The 19098-nt window shown below is 44.9% G+C and overlaps 1 protein-coding gene across 1 annotated transcript in view; it reads left to right on the top strand.

Moving 5' to 3' along the window:
- LOC112309651 (inhibitor of carbonic anhydrase) overlaps positions 1 to 19098 on the top strand; it is a 39527-nt gene that overhangs the window by 10029 nt on the left and 10400 nt on the right. The window contains exons 4-12 of the mRNA XM_024565888.4: positions 197 to 373; positions 1101 to 1248; positions 2014 to 2069; positions 4944 to 5122; positions 6470 to 6644; positions 7524 to 7666; positions 11935 to 12025; positions 13212 to 13268; positions 17684 to 17839. Coding sequence (XP_024421656.2) covers positions 197 to 373; positions 1101 to 1248; positions 2014 to 2069; positions 4944 to 5122; positions 6470 to 6644; positions 7524 to 7666; positions 11935 to 12025; positions 13212 to 13268; positions 17684 to 17839 — 1182 coding nt within the window. The remainder of the gene's footprint in view (positions 1 to 196; positions 374 to 1100; positions 1249 to 2013; positions 2070 to 4943; positions 5123 to 6469; positions 6645 to 7523; positions 7667 to 11934; positions 12026 to 13211; positions 13269 to 17683; positions 17840 to 19098) is intronic.

The following is a 19098-nucleotide window of genomic DNA, read 5'->3' as shown; positions in this document are numbered from 1 at the left end:
ATTACAAATGTCCCCTCTCTAATCCTTTCTTTCCCCTCAAGTCTGGGAAACTTATTCTGATCCCTCCCTCTTTACCACCCAACCCAACGTGAGTGTGGCTTGTGGGTTCCTCTTCCCCAGTGAGGAGCCCAGCAGTGATGAGCAGTGTTGCCCTGAGGCCCAGGTTGCAGGTCTTCCATTCACCCTGTCTCTGCAGATCCACAAACCTACTATTATGCTGTGGCCGTGGCGAAGAAAGGCAGTGGCTTCCAGCTGAACCAGCTCAAAGGCAAAAAGTCTTGCCACACAGGCTTTGGCAGGTCCTCTGGGTGGTATGTCCCCATAGGCTTACTCTATTCACAACTGCCTGAGCCACATGATCCTCTTCAGAAAGGTAAGTGGGCAGGAGAGTGAGTGCCCTCAGGCAGACGTCCCTTGTGTAGGTGCCCACATAGGCCAACCTGAGGTCACTCAGTCATAATCAGGTGTCATGTGTGATGACTCTTGGGGTGGAGGTGGGAGGTTAACCAGCTTTAGACTGGCTGGGTCTGCTCCACCAACAGCCCTTGGGAGCTGTCAGCTGAGTCTTAGCTCTCAACACCCCAGTGTCTCCAGTGTTTGGAGGAATAGGGGTGAGGGCATCAGGCCTGACAGAAGGTTCAAGCAGGTCCAAGGTCGCTGGTCCCCACTGTCCTCTTCCCCCCGGGGCGCTTTCCTTTCTCTGCCTCATGTGTCTCCCACTCTGCTGGAGCTTTCTCTGGTGGCCATCTGCTGGCTATGCAGGCATGCACCTACCCAGGTGAGTCTGGCATCTCCTGGGCATGGCTTCCAGAGTAGACCTCTCCCTGAGCAGTTCCAATCTGACATGGCAGAGAGAGGGGCTCACAGCGACCTGAGACAGGTCTTTGTTGGTGGCAGGCAGAGTTCTAATTCTGGGGGAGGGCAGGGGTTAACCTGGTCCTTTTTGAAACCCTGATCTTGAAGAGGGACCACACATAAGGCCAGCTGGGGCTGGTATGCTGGTTTTGCTCTGTGTTCACTCATGAGCCTGGGCTGGGAGCTGTAACTGTCTCTGGCCAGGCTGGCTCATGCCCTTTGTTCCTCATCTTTGTGTTGAGCAGCAGTGGGCAATTTCTTTGCGGGCAGCTGTGTTCCCTGTGTGGATGGGACAGTCTTCCCCAAACTGTGTCAACTGTGTGTGGGAAAAGGGCCCAACAAGTGTGCCTGCTCTACCCACGAACCATACTTTGGCTACTCAGGTGCCCTCAGGTAAGTGAGACTCCCTGCTCCCCCACCAAACCCCAGTCTGCCACACTCTGAAGATGGTTCAACTAAGGCACAGGTTGCAGACAGGGCTGCCCCAGACCACCTTCAGCGTCAGTACGAATCCCAAGGTCCTGAGTGCTACCTAAGCATCCTGTGGAACAGTCATCTGTGTGGGAGCCCTGCTTGTCTCCCCAGAGCCTGAGGTCTGCCTATGTTACCCTCCTTGACCCTCTTGGAAGGTAGAGGGGATAGATCCACCTCTGGGACTCTGGGATCCACAGATACAGGCTTGGGCTCTAGTTGGGTTAAAGGCCAGGACCTCCCAGTTTGCCTCCTTCTACCTGAGCATCTCCCTATGTCTGTGACTTGTGTCTACCTCTCCTTACCTCCCTCTCAGCCCCATAAAGAACCTCTCCCTACTCCATGCTTAGTAAGAGAAATGGCTACCACTCAAAACCAGAGCTAAACTGGCCAGGAATCCAAGGCTATCTGGAGTTTTTATCCTACATGTAAAAGGCTTTAAACCTTTATTTTTAAAACAATCTATTGCTTTTGGCTGCCTTTGAAGAGGGTGGTGAGGGTCTTACTTTCACACCATTCCTCCCCAGAGTTGCCTGGGGTGTGGCTTACAGAGCTCCTACCTGCTTCAGGCCTGGGCTTGGCTGTGGGGGTTCAGAGCCAGTGGCAGAAACTCAGAGGGGCTACATGGGGGGAGGGGCAAGGCACTGTCTTGGAGAGTGGCCTGACTTCAGCTGTCCTGTTCCTCAGGTGTCTGCACGAAGGTGTGGGGGATGTGGGCTTCACGAGACACGTGTCCATGTTAGGTAAGTGCTGGATGGAGTGTGAATCACATGCTTCACACCCTGGCACAGGGAACTGGTTTTTGCCCGAAAGTTTCCCTGCATGCAGAGGTGGGTTATGACAAGATCTTTGACGGACTAAAAGAGTTTCTGCATAAAAACAGTTTTGTTATTTGTACATTGTTTAGTGCTCTATTTGTTCAGTCTGTAAATCTACTAAACAAATTTTCTGAACATTTAAACATTACTTAACTGGTAAAACATACTGAGTTTTAATAATCAAATTTTCTTAGACACTGAAATATTGGTTTCAAATGTAATCACATTTTCCTGAATGCTTATTATAAACGGCTCCTAAAAGCTTCAAATACTTTCAGCAAACACACAAATTATCATAATTATTTCAGAACTTATTGACACATGTACAATTAAATCTGCTGCAAAAGCATCATTACCATGGACAAGAATGTATTTCTTCTTTATTTCTATATTTAATAAAAAATGCCTTTCCAGAGTTTTGGGTAATTTATCAGAAACACACAAACAAAAAAGTTTTTCAGGCAAGTTGAGGTTACAGATTTTGGGTTTTATAACCAATTAAATTTCTATCAGATACAGAACGCACTTGTACCACTTAAGATGTTTAAAGCCAAGTGTATATTCTCTATGCTACGTTCATTTGAAAACTACTGTCTGCTACCTCCAGGAAAATTTTCAGTCCTTACTTTTCCCAGGGGCCTTGCTTCCTCATAACCTAGTTTTTTCTCCAACACAAAATAGGAGTTTCCTGTGTTTTGTTCTCTTGTTCAGCCATTCACAGTCCACAGTCTCCTCATTACTACACATGACTTGGTTTGTTAGCATTTTGGTAATTGATGAATGTCTTATTATCAGTCATTTTAATTAGTGGGGTCATCTGTGGGTTTCATCTCCCAGGGTCAAGTTGTGCTAAGTAACTGTCATTGTTATCTTCTCGGGTTGCTCAAGTTACCACAGTTATGTTAGAGAAGAGTATCTTCTAACACTCACCCTGAAGTATTTGAAAACATCCTCACTTTCCGAAGCGACAGGCTGTCCCAGACCATTCTGATTTATCTTTGCTGGAAGTCACTTGTCTGCTATTGCACAACACCCCTTAGGAAAGCAGAAGTCTATAAAAGACTGTCCGCTGGGCTTTAGAGGTGAAGGTGAATGCTGGTGGGTGAGTAACTGAGGTGGCGAAGTAATTTCTTTCTGAAACTATAGGATCATAGTAAATCTTTTCATTTAATTCTAACATTACTAAATCATTTAAAATTTCTATATTACATACCTATTTAAAATTGTAACACTCACAAGGACTCTACTTGTAACTCCTTCTCTTTGGGGGTTTATCAACCCCAAAGACCTTTTACATGAGTTTGCTAGGGTTGCCATAACAAAGTACCTTAAGCAACAGAAATTTATTGTCTCGTGGTTGTAGAGGCCAAGTTCCAAGATCAAGATATTGGCAGGGTTGCTTCCTTCTGAGGGTTGTGAGAGAGAACCTGTCCCATAATTTTCTCCTAGCTTCTGGTAGTTTGCTGGCAGTCTTTGGCGTTTCTTGGCTTCTAGTCACATCACCCCAATCTCTATCTTTCTTTCCACATGGCATTCCTTCTGTGTGCATGCCTATCTGTGCCCAAATTTCCTCTTTTTATACGGACACCAGTCACAATGGAATAGGGGCCCACCCTACTCCAGTATGACCTTATCTTAACCAATAGCATCTGCAATGACTGTATTCCTAAATAAGGTCATATTCTGAGGTCTTGGGGATCGGAACTTCAACATGTGAATCTTGGTGGGGGGTCCACAGTTCAACCCTGAACATCTTTTAATAGCTAGACAAGGGGACCCAAAGAGCTTGTTTTTCTCACAAGGTTTTCTGGTCCTTCTCTGTCCCTATGGGATGCCCTGCCTGGGCTCCTAAGCCTCCATCATTCCCTCGACTCTTCCACCATCTTTTCCTGCTGGGCTCTGCCCTCAGGGAAGTGTTGCAGAGTGGGGGACCTGGACTGTCCTAGCATGGCCACCTGTCAACCTCAGGTTAGCGAGCCTGATGAGTTAACCTCAACTCTCTGAGGTTGCTCCCTCTTCTCTAGAATGGGATAATCACATCACTGGCCTCCTCCAGCTGTTATGAGGATTAAATGACAGAGAGTGTGGAAAGACTTCATTCAGCACAGCCTTGGGTGTACTATGCGTGCTCACTAAACATTTGCTGACATCTTCCATATTAGCAGAGCCATAATGACAAGGGACCGTGGGAGGGCCCCGGGCCAAGCATGCCTCCCAGCCCTGGCTGTCTGCAATGAGAACCAGTCATTTCATCTCCTGAGGCCTCAGGTTCCTCATCTGGGGGAAACGTATTTGAAAGAGATTCTCTTTCACTCCTCTTAGGGTTGTTAAAAGAATGATTAAAGAAAAACAATTTTTGGTGATATAAACACACTTTATTAACACTTCATGAAGCAGGCAGTCTCCATTTGGAGAAGTACACAATGAAGAGGAACATAGGAAGCTTTTATAGGACAAAGAATAAAGAACAATGAAGAGACACATAGGAAATATCTGATTGGCTGGGACCATGTTGTCAACCTTGTTTGGGGCAAGAAAAAACAAAGAGAGAAGTATAGAGCCCAGAGTTGGCTTGGCATTTAAGGACTGACTGGATAGTGCGCATCTGGTCAAGCAGAGCATTACAGGGCCACGAAGTTTTGGTTTGTTAATGTGGCATGCTGGGCAGGAGCGGCTCCATCTTGGGCCTAGAAAATTGTTTCAACAAGGTCAAGTAGTTTATGATTCAGTGAGGAGGGGGTACCACAGCTGATGGCTCTGCCTGTAGTCTGTTGGCTCCTCTAGGCTTTCTTCTCCCAGAAACCTTTGCAAACCAGGCTGAGAGGGACCAGTATGAGCTGCTCTGCAGAGACAACACCCGGAAGCCAGTGGACAAATACAAGGAGTGTCACCTGGGCAAAGTCCCTTCCCATGCAGTCATGGCCCGAAGTGTGGATGGCAAGGCAGATTTGATCTGGGAGCTTCTCAACCAGGCCCAGGTACCAAATCAACTCACTGTCCTCCCTCCTGCTTAGGGGTCTCCAGTTGGATTTGGGGCACTGTCCTTCATTCTCTTATTGCCACGCTGGAAGTCCTTCTGGGTTCAGGACACTGCAGGACCACAGCACACATCCTCCTCTTCACTGACAGGCCAGTCAGTCTGTAAATGTTACAGACAGCAGAGGCCATAAAACCCTTGCCTGCCATCATTGCCCCAGGGGGCCAAAGACTGCAGAAGTTCCTTGTTGCCCCATTGTGTTCTTTTCAGTTCTAAACGGTTCTCAGGATGCAGTGCACATTGTCCCCCCCTCCCCCATGAAGTGTTCCCCTGTTATCCCGCTGGCATGTGATCCCACCCTCCCGACTTCTGGCAGTGGCAGGCACCCCTCCTTGAGCATTCCTCTCTCTGTCCTGCGATGGTGGCAGTCTCTGCCAGCCCGTCCTCACTCATTACCCAGTCCCAGCCCATCGGCGCTCTTTGTTCAGCACTGGGGGTTCAGAGATGAACTAGACAAAGCCCTGCCCTTGAGTTGCCTGCAAAGAAATGTGGACACACAGAAATTATCACAGGATGGGATGCACAACCTCGGGGACATGGATTATGTACTCCGCGGAGGACAGAAGGACTGATTTGCTTGGTGTATCTAGGAAGATTCCTGGGCCCCGAAGAATAGGCTGTGTGCCCGCAAGAGGGTGTGGAGGTTTGCCAGAGGAGGCAGCGGTGACATTGTATGCAGAGCCACCACAAAAGCAAAACGCAGACAGAAATCGGAAAGAGAGTGTGGGTAGGTGCTGCCATCGGCTACAGTCGGGAGCAGCTTTGGGCCAGTCAGTGGGAGTCATAGGCAAAGGGCCCTTTGTTTTCCTGGAGGCCAGAGAGGAAAGGGACTGCTTGAAATCTTTCAATGGCAGGAATGGGGTGGGAGAGGAGCCCAGGACTCCTGGCAGAGTGGGTCACCAGCTGCTCCAGGAGGAGGATCACTGGAGCCACTTGGGGCAATCAGATGGCCAGAACTGAGGCAGCCTTCACTGACACGCTATGGGAGCATGGCATTGGAGGGGGCAGCTGCCTGGCACATGACGGCCCCTAGCCCCTTTGTACAGAGCTGGGGGGCAGCCCCTGGCAGTTTTCCTGAGTCTGCACAGGGCAGACAAGCTGGTATTTGGGTAAAGCGTTCCCTGGAGAGAGACTTGAGAACCCCATGAGCCACAGGGGCTTTGGAGGGCCTTGGCCTCGGTCTTCACTCTCAGGCACTCATTCTTTTTCCCCTTTCTATTCTTGTCTGGTTTGGGGTTTGTCTTCCCTTTGCCTCTCTATGCCACTGTTTATCTTATCCTCTTAACAGGAACATTTTGGAAAAGGCAAGTCAGCAGGATTCCAGCTCTTTAGCTCTCCTCATGGGAAGGACCTGCTGTTTACAGATGCCGCCCATGGGTTTTTAAGAGTCCCATCTAAGATGGATGTCAAGCTGTACCTGGGATATGAGTGTTTGGCTGCCTTTCAGGCTCTAAGGGAAGATGGTAAGACATCCTGGGAGGGCAGCGAGGCAGGGTGGGGGTCGTAGAGGCTTCCCCAGTACCTACAAGCCTCGCCTCACCCACCCTTCACTGGCCTGCAGAGCCCAGGGAAGCTACCAACTGCACTGGGTGTTAATGAGGGGATTTTCTGTTGAGCTGGTGAGAAAACCTAACAACTCCAGATTATGAACAATCTGAAGTAATGATGGTTCTGGCTTCTTTGTATTAACCAGAGTTGCCCCACCCAACAACAGGTCTGTCTGAGAGGGGAAACAGCCCATCCTAAACTGAAGTGGGAACATGGCCTTTGCCACCATCAGGAGAACTAGAATTTCAGAGGGGTTTAATCCAGCTCCTGCCTTCCTCTGAATCCCTATTCTTCCTTCCTTTTCTCTTTTTCCTCCTCCATTTAGTCAACCAATAGTTATTGGGCATCTACCAAACCACTGGGTTAGATGTGGTCGTACTGTGGTGATCAAAGACATTGGGTGAGGGAGAGCAAGCAGGCCCACCCAGAACAGAACACATGACTGCCAGCTGGGGAGTGCTCCCTGAATGGGAGAACCCAGTCCTGTAAGAACCCCCCCCAGAAGGCCCTGAGCTGGGCTGGCACTCAGAGAGGCCTTCCCCAGGAGGGTGATGCCTGAGAAGGTGAGGTTACGAGGCAGATTAGGGTTGCTCTGCCTTCACTGTTCTTTCTGAGAACTGAGGTCCCATTTCTCCTGGACAGTGATAGGGAGGCAGGAGTGATGATGTAGGCACAAGACCCTGTTGCTGCCAATGGGGACCCCACTGGGCAGCCACCCTGCAGCCTGTGGCACTAAAACCCAAACCCATCTTGGAGCTTCCTTTGGATCCCTGGCTCTTCTCCGCCCATCCCAGGTGCGGGAGACTCCCAGAGGGTGCAGTGGTGTGCAGTGGGCCACCATGAGAAGGTCAAGTGTGATGAGTGGAGCACCGTGAGTGGTGGCATCTTAACGTGCACCGCGGAAGAGACCACTGAGGACTGCATTGCTGCCATCGCGGTAAGGAAGGCCCGGCCTCTAGACTGGGTCCACATACCTACACATGTGGCACTTCTGCTGAGCCTTCCCAGACACTTCCACATCAGCCATGAGGCTGAGATGCTTGTGTGTTTCCCCTACTCTCCAAAGCCCCATCCCACTCCATCCCACTGACCCCTCCAGCTCAGGGCTGGGCAGAAACAAAGAGCCAGTCCAAGGCCCAGACTCATCTAGTGCTCAGCTCTGGTGACCAGGGAGCTCTGAGCAGCGTCCTGCCTAGGACCTGCAGAAGTTGGGGTGACATCCCAGGGTGTGGTCAGGGCATCCTTTGTGGATTGTGAAAGCAAATCAATGTTTTCGGTCCTTTAGTTGAAAGTTTAATGTTTTCTGGTGATAAAAAATATTACATGCTGAAAGAGAAATGAAAGATAAATAATATCATTCACAACTTCATAACTCAGAGATCATTATCACATACTTTTTGTATTATGAAGCTGTGCTCATAAATTTCCATTTCTCTATGTACAGATAATACTTTGTGATTAGAAATAATTATACTTAAAGGACTGAAAAATTGACAAACTTAGGAGACAGTCTTTCTTAAAAAAGAAGATCCTAATTTGGGGAAATCTCCCTGGGAACAACCCAAAAGATTAAGATCTTGGAATTTATAGTCTCCTAGTTTTGTCGATTATAAGGATTACATGAATGTAAGTGCTCGTAACATTACCTGGCATATCACAGCAGTCAATAAATGCTAGCTATTGTTATTATTACTTAAAGTCTTGAGTATAGTTGGTGCACTTTTTAGGTAATGAAGTATTCATTTAAAATAAGTTTTACTGGCTGCAGAATGTTCCACCAAGTATTTCGGCCTCAAGGTATTTAACCAATTTCTAAATGTCTGTATACAAATTATCTCCAAATTCTTTGCTATTATAGGTAATATGGGAGTGCAGATTTCGTTCCTTTAATCATCCGTATTTCTGAATATGCCTTTAATATCAGTGACAGCTAAGGTTTCTGTTTATGACCTCTTAATTTGCATTAATTCATTTAATCCTCATAAAAAACCTATGAGGTAGATGTTCCACCCATTCTGTGTATGAAAAAAAATGTGTGTAGGATAGTATTTAGGGATGTGTCCTTTGGACTAACTGGATCCTGGAAGCTTGTGGCATAGTGGTTACGAGCGGAAGCTAAGAAATTAAACTACCTACATTTAAGTCCTGGTGACCATCTATTGGAGAAATTCTTTAATCCCTATCTGCCTCAGTTCACTAATGTGTGAAAGAGGGAGAATTATACTACCCACCTAATTGGATTTGTGAGGAATACATGAAGTAATCCCTAGAAAGTGTTTAGAAAAGGCCCTGGCACATACTAAGGGCTTGGCAAGTTTTTCCTTATAGAGTTACTACTGTGTTAAATAGTAGATTTTTTTTTTTACAGACTTCTAGAAAGGCAGTTAACAGGTCAAAAGCAAAGAGTATGTTTGTGTCTGTGTTTTTTTCTTGATGACCTTATCTATGACTGTAAGTATACATTTTTTGCTCTGTTGGAAAAGTTCATTGGTTAAAACTATAAGTTAATTATTACAGGAATACCTCATTTTATTGTGCTTTGCTTCATTGTGCTTTGTAGATACCGGATGTTTTTTACAGATTGAAGGCAAGATCCTCTACCAGCAAAAGATTAATAATAACTAAAGGCTCAGATGATAGTATTTTAACAATAAAGGGTTTTTTTGTTTTTTAAAATATATTTTATTGATTATACTATTACAGTTGTACCATTTCCCCCCTTCACTCCACTCCATCCTGCACACCGCCTCCCTCCCACATCCCCCCCTATAGTTCATGTCCATGGGTCATACATATAAATTTTTTGGCTTCTACATTGTCTATATGATTCTTACCCTCCCCCTGTCTATTTTCTACTGACCATTTATGCTACTTATTCTCTGTACCTTCCCCCCCTCCCCCTCCCACTCCCTTGTTGATAACCCTCCATGTGATCTCCATTTCTGTGGTTCTGTTCCTGTTCTAGTTGTTTGCTTAGTTTGCTTTTGTTTTTGTTGTAGGTATGGTTGTTAATAACTGTGAGTTTGCTGTCATTTTTACTGTTCATATTTTTTATCTTCTTTTTCTTAGATAAATCCCTTTAACATTTCATGTGATAAGGGCTTGGTGATGATGAACTTCTTTAACTTGACCTTACCTGAGAAGCACTTTATATGCCCTTCCATTCTAAATGAAAGCTTTGCTGGATAGAGCAATCTTGGATGTAGGTCCTTGCCTTTCATGACTTTGAATACTTCTTTCCAGCCCCTTCTTGCCTGTAAGGTCTCTTTTGAGAAATCAGCTGACAGTCTTATGGGAACTCCTTTGTAGGTAACTGTGTCCTTTTCTCTTGCTACTTCTAAGATTCTCTCCTTCTGCGTAATCTTGGCTAATGTAATTATGATGTGTCTTGGTGTGTTCCTCCTTGGGTCCAGCTTCTTTGGGACTCTCTGAGCTTCCTGGACTTCCTGGATGTCTATTTCCTTTGCCAGATTGGGGAAGTTCTCCTTTATTATTTGTTCAAATAAGTTTTCAATTTTTTGTTCTTCCTCTTCTCCTTCTGGTACCCCTATAATTTGGATGTTGGAATGTTCAGAGATGTCCTAGAGGTTCCTAAGCCTCTTCTCATTTTTTTGAATTCTTGTTTCTTCATTCTTTTCTGGTTGGATGTTTCTTTCTTCCTTCTGGTCCACACTGTTGATTTGAGTTCCAGTTTCCTTCACATCACTATTGGTTCCCTGTACATTTTCCTTTGTTTCTCTTAGCATAGCCTTCATTTTTTCATCTAATTTGTGACCAAATTCAACCAATTCTGTGAGCTTCCTGATTACCAGTGTTTTGAATTGTGCATCTGATAGGTTGGCTATCTCTTTGTTGCTTAGTTGTATTTTTTCTGGAGCTTTGATCTATTCTTTCATTTGGGCCATTTTTTTTTTTTTTGTCTTGGCACGCCTGTTACATAAAGGGGCAGAGCCTTAGGTGTCCACCAGGGCGGGGTAATGCTGGTCGCTGTGCTGTGGCTATATGTGGGGGAGGGGCCGAAAGGGAGCAATGGCGCCTGCTCCATTCTCTGCCGGTTTTCAGTCACTGCCTCCACTACCCACAATCAAATTGGGCCCTTCTGGTGCTGCTTCCCGAGTAGGTGGGTTTGTGTATGTTCTAGGCCCCTGTGGGTCTCTCCAAGGAACTCTCCTGGGAGGCTGGGAGTTTCTCTTGCTGCCTCAACCCCCACAGGTGTTTTTAATCAGTGGTTTGAGGCTTTATTTCCCTGAGCTGGAACTCTGGGTTGCGAGGTCTGTCATGCAGTCCACCAGCTGCTGCCTCTCGGGCCAGCTGCAGCTTTGTCCACCCGACTCCACAATCCACCACCTTGCTGGGTCCGCCAGCTTCCACCTTGCTTCGAGTCCTCTCCACCCTGCTGCCTGTCTCTGCCCCTCCTACCAGTCTGGGTGAATGTTTCTTCTTTACCTCCTTGGTTGCTGGGCTTCCACACAGTTCGATTTTCTGTCAGTTCTAGTTGTTTTTTGTTTTTAAATTCTTGTTGTCCTTCTTTTGGTTGTGCGAGGAGGCACAGTGTATCTACCTATGCCTCCCTCTTGGCCAGAAGACAACAATAAAGTATTTTTAAATTAAGGTATGTGCATTGTGTTTTTCAAATAAGGCTGCTTCACACTCAATGGCTATAGTATAGTGTAAACATAACTTTTACATGGAGGGAAACCAAAAAATTTGTGAGACCTGATTTATTGTGACAGTTGATTTATTGCGGTGGTCTGAAATGAAACCACAGTATTTCTGAGGTATGTCTATATGAGTTACTTAAGTAGAGTAATTAGTTATTTATTAAACATCTTTGCTGTGCTAGGGGTTATGGGACCACAACTGAATTCTGCCATACAGAAGAAAACGTGTTTCATAGAAACAGATAAATGCAGTCATTGGGTCTGGCCATGTGGATCGTTGATGACAATCGCATAGTGAAAGTTTAGTGAGGGCATGTCCAGCAGTCAGCATGACCTGGGTTGAACTCTTTCTCCTGGGTCAATAGGCCTAATACATGTCCAGTTTTCTAAACCCACGTACATGTGGCAGAAGCTTTGGGTGACCCACGATCTGGTTAATCACAAGGATATGTGATATGAAGCCAATGAGGTGGAAACTTCTGAGGGTCAATGAGACAGGATAACAACTTCACTGTTGTGCTATTGATTTATTTCTTAACTTCAGACAGGAGAAGCTGATGCCATGAGCTTAGATGGAGGATCAATCTACACGGCGGGCAAGTGTGGTCTAGTGCCTATCCTGGCAGAGAACTACAGTAAGTGGAGGGAAGTGTCCCTTGCTGTTGTGTTCCCTCTGGGCCATGGACTTAGAGATGAGGAAATAATTTAGTTAATTGTTGAGATAATAACAACTACTGCTGGAGTGTAGGGAGCTAGTAGATAACACCCTCCTTTCCAAATGTCAGAACTAATTAAGATACAGACGTAGGATTTAGGCAAAAAGAGAGAAAAATAACACCTTTATTACTGAAATAGTGATATGGAAGGGCATGGTGTAGAGGTGGCTGCAGTGCTTGCCAAATTGCACTTGAGTTAGAGTTGCCCACTAATGCAGGAGAACAGGTCTGCTGGCTTACCTCATGGCTGAGGGCAGAGGAAAACATATTGTTATAGGTGAGAAGCTCTAAATCACCCTCTCTCCACTATCCTCAATAAAGGAAGAAGGAGCTGAGCAAAATGTGCCTAGATCCTTTTGCTAACTTTACTAATCCAAAAGTGGCTCACGCCAGCTGCACTGGAAGACTGAGGAGTAGGACCACATGGTCATGTTATTTTTTGGAGATCTGTCCACATGAAAAAATAAAGCTGGAGAGGAGGATTTCACCAGTATCATTTGTTAAGCACCTCATCTACTAGGCAGTAAACAAGAAGCTATATATTATCCTTCAAAACGAAACAACTCTGTAACACAGAGTGGTATGTCCATTTTACAAATGTTAAAAAGTAAGGCTTAGGGAAGTTGCCATAAATATGGTGTCCAAGGTAGAATAAAGACAGCACCCTGGTCTTTCTGACTCTATGGACTGATTCTTTGCCCTCCAACATAGCAAGAATATAGTGATTGCCTATCACAGTCCAGAGCTCTGAAGGGAAGAAAGATGTCAGGATGACTTTAATCACATAGCAAATGCAAAAAGATTTTTGTCAAGATCTTCAGTAGTCTCTGCCTCCCTTTCAAAGCGCATCTCATGGTCTTTCTCTGCATCTGCTTAAGTATTGGGGAGTTTCTGGGATGAAGCCTAATGTTCAGATGGCAAAGATCTGGGGAACAGAAGGTAAAATGGGACTGCAAATCTTAGCTTGTTAATGACCAATGAAAAACTGCTTAGTGGGTGTTTCTCATGTTATTCTTAACTCTTATGACTGAGAAGCTCACGACTTTGAAGGAGTTTGTGAGACTTTAACGCTATGTACCTCAATTGTTTTACTTTTTCTTTTTAGTGCCTAAAGATGGAAATGAGCAGCTTGGGCCTAAGTGTGCGAATACACTCACGGAAGGTGAGCCAGCATCAGTAACACTGGGGCTCAAGGGTGAAGGCCTATTTTTGGGAAAAGGGTGCAGAGAGCCTTAAAAATTACCAAAGATTACTAGAGTTGTGAAAAAGAAGGAGGAGGGGGGGAGGAGGAAGAGAAGTAGAAAAGAAGAAGACAAGTTAATTGTTAAGGAGCAAGTCGGTCATGAAGCTGTACTAATAATGACTATCTGTAGGGTACTTTACAATTGACAGGACTCCTGCTTGCACGATTCCTGCTTGCTTTCTCAGCAGTCCTCTAGTATGTGGGTGTCATTGTCCCATATTATGTTGATGGGGAAAGTGAGGCTCAGGGACTGTGTCACTTTACCAGAGCCACACAGCCGAGAAGTGGATGCCCCTGAGCTTGAAAAGAGGTGGCTGACTGGAAACCCTGTGTCCTGCCTGAGCAACCACACTGTTCCTTGTCACATGCTGCCTGCCCACCTCTGCACAAAGGTTCACACTGGGGCCTTGCTGCTAATGAAGATGAGGAGGAAAATGAAATCACTCTTTAGCTTTTAGCCAGCTGGATTTGAATAGCAGGGGAGTCAACCTTGCATTTAGAATAGGGGAGCAGGTGACAAGTTCTCCCATCTGTGCCTCCACACAGGCAGAGAGGGTCTGTATCTGTCTCTAAAGTACTAATCTTGGGCATTAGCTAGAACAGTTTTTCTCCATCTAGTGTAGTACCTGGACCAGATGTATCCGCATCACCTGAGTACTCATTAGAAATGAAAATTCTTAGGCCCCACTCCAGATCTACTGAGTCAAACTCCAAGGATAGGGCCACTGCGCTGTGTTCTAACAAGCCGTCAGCTGGTTCTCATGAACATTAAGGTTTGAAAACGACTGTGATGAAGGATCTCGAGATGAAAACAGGTGTTCATTTGGTTTTGGAGTTTCTTTTTTTTTCTGAATTTAAATTGTTTTAAATCAAAATATAGTTGGCATACAATATTATATTATTTTCAGGTACACAGCATAGCGATTCAACATTTATGTATCTTACAATGTGCTCACCACACTAACTCTAGTAACCATCTGTCAGCGTGCAAAGTTATCACACTGTTATCGACTATATTGCCCTTCATCCTTTTCACCCATCCATTGACCTCACCCCCCTCCAGCAACTGTCAGTTTGTTGTTTCTACAATTCTGTTTTTGTTTGCTTGTTTTAATTTTTTTATGTAAGTGAAATCATGTCGTATTTGTCTTTCTGTGTCTGACTAATCTCACTTAGCATAATACACTCTAGGTCCATATATACGAATATGTCAATCACATCTTCTTTATCCATTCATCTATCAATGGACACCTGGGTTGCTTCCATATCTTGGCTATTGTAAATAATGCAGCAACGAACGTAATGGTGCATGTATCTTTTCAAATTAGTGTTTTCGTTTTCTTTGGATAAATACCCAGAAGTGGAATTGCTGAATCGTATGGTAGTTCTCTTTTTGATTTGTTGAGGAATCTCCATACTATTTACTATAGTGGCTACACAAAATTGAAATGCCACCAACAGTGTATGGGGGTTCCCTTTTCTCTACAACCTCACCAACACTTATTTTTTGGCTTTTTGATAACAGTCATTCTGACAGGTGTGAGATAATAATCATTGTGGTTTTGATTTGCATTTTCCTGATATTAGTAATGTTGAGCATCTTTTCATGTCTCCTGGCCGTCTGTATGTCTTCTTTGGAGAAATGTCTCTTCATGTCCTCTGCCCATTTTTTGATTGGAGTTTTTTTGGTTATTGAATTGTAGGAGTTTCTTATATTATTTTGGATATCAATCCCTTATCAGATATATCACTTGTGAATATATTCTCTCATTCAGTAGGTGGTATTTTCACTTCCTTCACTGTGCAAAGCTTTTTAGTTTGATGGAGTCTCCTTCCTTTATTTTTGTTTTTGTTTCCCTTGCTTGAGGGGACATATCCAAAAAGATATTACTAAGACTGATGTCAAATAGTTTAATACTTATGTTTTCTCCTAGGAGTTCTATGGTTTCAGGTCTTTTATTTAAGTCTTTAATCTGTTTTGAGTTTACTTTTGTATATGGTCTAAGAGAGTGGTTTATTTCATTTTTGCATATGTCTATCCAGTTTTCTCAACACCACTTCTCAATGAGATTATCATTTCTTCATTTTATACTCTTGCCTCCTTTGGAGGTAAGAATATAACCATACAAATGAGGGTTTGGTTAATTAACCATACAAATGAGGGTTTCTTCTGGGGCTCTCTATTCTGTTACATTGATTTATGTGTCTGTTTTTGTGCCAGCACCAGACTGTTTTCATTATTATAGCTTTGCAGTATATTTTGAAATCAGGGAGCATGGGTTTGGAGTTTCTTATGAGATAGGTGAGCTGGGGAGGTGAGTGGGTTTGGAGCACCACAGCATAAAGAGCACCTGCCAAGCACAGGGTCACAGAGGCCCTGCGCTGACCACCCTCCACAAAGTCCTCAGGAATGCAGAGCTGCTCACCCTGCAGCAACTTCCCTTCACGTGTAGCAAGATCCAAGCCCTAGGACTGCTGTCCCTCTGTCTGCTTTCATGGTTAACGGTCTTCTCTAAATTGTTTTTATCCCCAACCCTAAGAGCTGGCATTTCATCATGTAGTCTGTTGTGATTATAGAATATGTGAAGTCAGAAAGAACTCTAGCTGCTTCAAGAGTGGTTGGGATTTCAGGAACTGCAGTGATAAGCAAATGTAGGTCAACAAGGATGCTTAGTAGACAGTTCAGTGTGACTGGCTGTGATGGAGAAGGTTAGATCTGAGTAGAGATGGAGAGGGGTTAACTCCAAGCTACACGCACAAACACACATAGATGACATTAATGCCATTTGTACAGAAAGAGTTACATCTCAGGAAGGCTCTGTAACATTATTTAGCTGCTGGGATAGTAGGTGAGGGTTTGCTGTAGGCTCGGGAGAATCTCCTTCACCAAGAGAGGGGCTCTGGTATTTCTTTTGCCACTAACAACATATTGGAAACCTATTGATGTAACTCCCCCTTCTCATTCCTAACATACAATATGCTTATATCAGCACATCTGATCTTAACTAACCCTCTGGGATGGGTATCATTGTCTCCATTTTACTGAGGAAACATTTGGGATCCTAAATGTTAAGGGACTTGTGTGATGTCATTTAGGAAGTAACTGTCGAGGCAGGTGTTCCACTTCCTATGTTGACTCCCAACTTTTTCAGGCTTGAATATATAGAGACCTGAGCCATGACCCAAGAATGTGACTGTGTGTATGTGTGTGTGTACGAGGGGAGGGGGTTTGCTTACGGTGAATCTTGTTATCTTCTAATTCTGAAGATGTATGATTCTAATCATATTATAAATTCAGCTTTGCCGTTTGAGCCTTGCTCAGTAAGCACAATTCAGTTACATAATATTGGGATAGGAATACATGAAATATCAATGGTGTTCTCATTAGAATCAGGAACAAGAAGGCCCACTCCCACCAAAGATATTCAGCATTATTTTGGAAATGAATGCAGCAAGAAAGGGAGAGAGAGATTTTTTAATATTGGGGAAAGGGAAATTAAGTTGTCATTATGACAGCCCTGGCTGGTGTTACTCAGTTGGTTAAGCACTGGCCTGCGAACTGAAAGGTTGCTGGTTCAATTCGGTCAGAGCACGCGCCTGGGTTGCAGGCCAGGTCCCCAGCTGAGGGCATGTGAGAGGCAACCGACTGATGTTTCTCTCCCTCTCTTTCTCACTCCCTGCCCCTCTCTTTAAAAATAAATAAAATCTTTAAAAAAATTGTCAGTATTAAAAAATATTATTGCAAACCTAGAAAATCAAACTTAACCTTAAAAAAGAAGTCATTAAAGCTCTTTCTTTTGGACTTTTATTCAACAGAAATATTTAAACACGTGCATGGTCATATATGTACAAAGATTTATACACATTAGTGGTTTGTAAGAGGGGAAAATGGGTCGCAATGTAAATGCCCACCAGTAGGGGGATCACAAAATATGGTACTTCCTTAGAGTGGAACATAACATAGAGTCAACCAATACTAAATAGAATGAGAGAGTTATATCGATTTCTACTGAATCAAAAAGATATCCACAATCCACTGTTGAAAAAAAAGTTACTCACAGAAAAGAATGTATGCCAGGATTCAATTGAAAAAGTATGAAGCATGTGTGTAAACATTTGTGAATGTGTATATGTAGATGTATCTGGAGCAGGAGCGGTAGTCTGTTTGGCCCAGTACTAATAACGACAGTTATTTGCAGGGGCCTCTGCTACAGTAAGGTGAGGGATTCAACATGGAGCGAGTGGCAGGCAAGGGCTAGCTGCAGCAGCTCTAGAAACCATTTTCAGAGGGCCCTGGAGCTCTTGAAATTGCATCTTGGCGTCTCTGTTGCCAGGTTACTATGCTGTGGCAGTGGTTAAGAAATCTGATGCCCACCTTACCTGGAACTCTCTGAGAGGCAAGAAGTCCTGCCACACAGCAGCTGGCACTTCTGCAGGCTGGAACATTCCCATGGGCTTAATATACAACCACACTGGGTCTTGTAAATTTGGTAAGTGTGTTCTGGGAGGTGGTGTGGCAGCCCCTCTTTGGGTCGGTGCCTGGGTAGGGGAGAAATTCACTTCAATGTATGGCAAGGGATGGCCTAAAAGGGCTGGACAGACATTGTGGGTGAGCTTCGCATGTCCTTAAACAAATCCTCCCCTTTCTCCTCACCTCCTTGCTTTGAGGGGAGTGACTTGACCCAAAGGGCAGATGTTGGGGAAATACCATATTCTTTATAACTTGCAGCTGGCTCGGGGAACAAGCCTGGGGTTGCAAAGCAAGAGCAGGGTGTGTGTTCATGCATACCTGTGCATTGTTTTCCCAAATAAACTGGCTGCTTTTTAAAATTGAAAACCTTACACCAGTAAGCCCTTAAGTGCTTTATCTTTCACTTTCATCCTCATCTCTCTTAGATTTCCTTATTAGGCATTTTTTAGCAACATTCTTGCCCAAACCTAAAAGACTCCTGCTCTCCTCTTTTCCCCAGCCACCTGACAAACCCTAGCCCTTCTATGAACCCTACTACCTGCTCTCTTCTCCCTCTGCACCTGAGCAACTGAACATGGCTGGAGGATGCGACAGGGTGGAACAGTTCATTCCACTGGAAATGCCCCAGCTGCTGGCCTCAGTGGTCCCCCAGCACTCAGGAGCACTCCCACTGTTTCTCTGCTCCACACCCCCACACTTCCCAATAATTATCTTAATGCTGTACTTGTCCACACACCTCTATCCCACAGCCATCTACCACCCTTTCTCAGCAGGTGATCTCATCTGCACCTACAATAGGCAATTGAAACCACCAGAAAGGCCCCCCTCAACATCCCACTGCCAAAGCTGTGGCCTCCTGATGGCTGTATCTGCTCCGCCTCCCTCCACAACCCAGCCAACCCCTCTACCTCCCTTAGGTGTGGGCCCCTCCCTTGCTCCCCTCTCAGAGCCTCATACCCTCAGTCACTACTTCTCCCACTGGTATATTCAACAATTTCTTTCAACATGTAAACACACCCAACGTCTTCCATCTTTAAAAATCCTCTCTCTCCCAACATTCTCCTCCAGCTCCTGCCTTCTTTCTCTTCCCCCGTACTGCCAGGCTTATTAAAAGCCTGGGCTGAACCACTCACCTCCCACCCACTCCCTGCCCTCTGGCTTTGTGCATCATTCCACCCAAAGAACTCTGGTCAAGGCTACTGTGACCCACCTATTGCTTAATTGGAAGGGCATGCTCCTGTCCTTTTCTCCATGACCTTTCTTTCTTCAAAGCAACTT

Source organism: Desmodus rotundus, chromosome 8 (genome assembly GCF_022682495.2).
Source record: "Desmodus rotundus isolate HL8 chromosome 8, HLdesRot8A.1, whole genome shotgun sequence".
Lineage (NCBI taxonomy): Eukaryota > Metazoa > Chordata > Mammalia > Chiroptera > Phyllostomidae > Desmodus > Desmodus rotundus.
The sequence above is the reverse complement of the archived record's forward strand: the minus strand, read 5'-3'. Positions and strand labels throughout refer to the sequence as shown.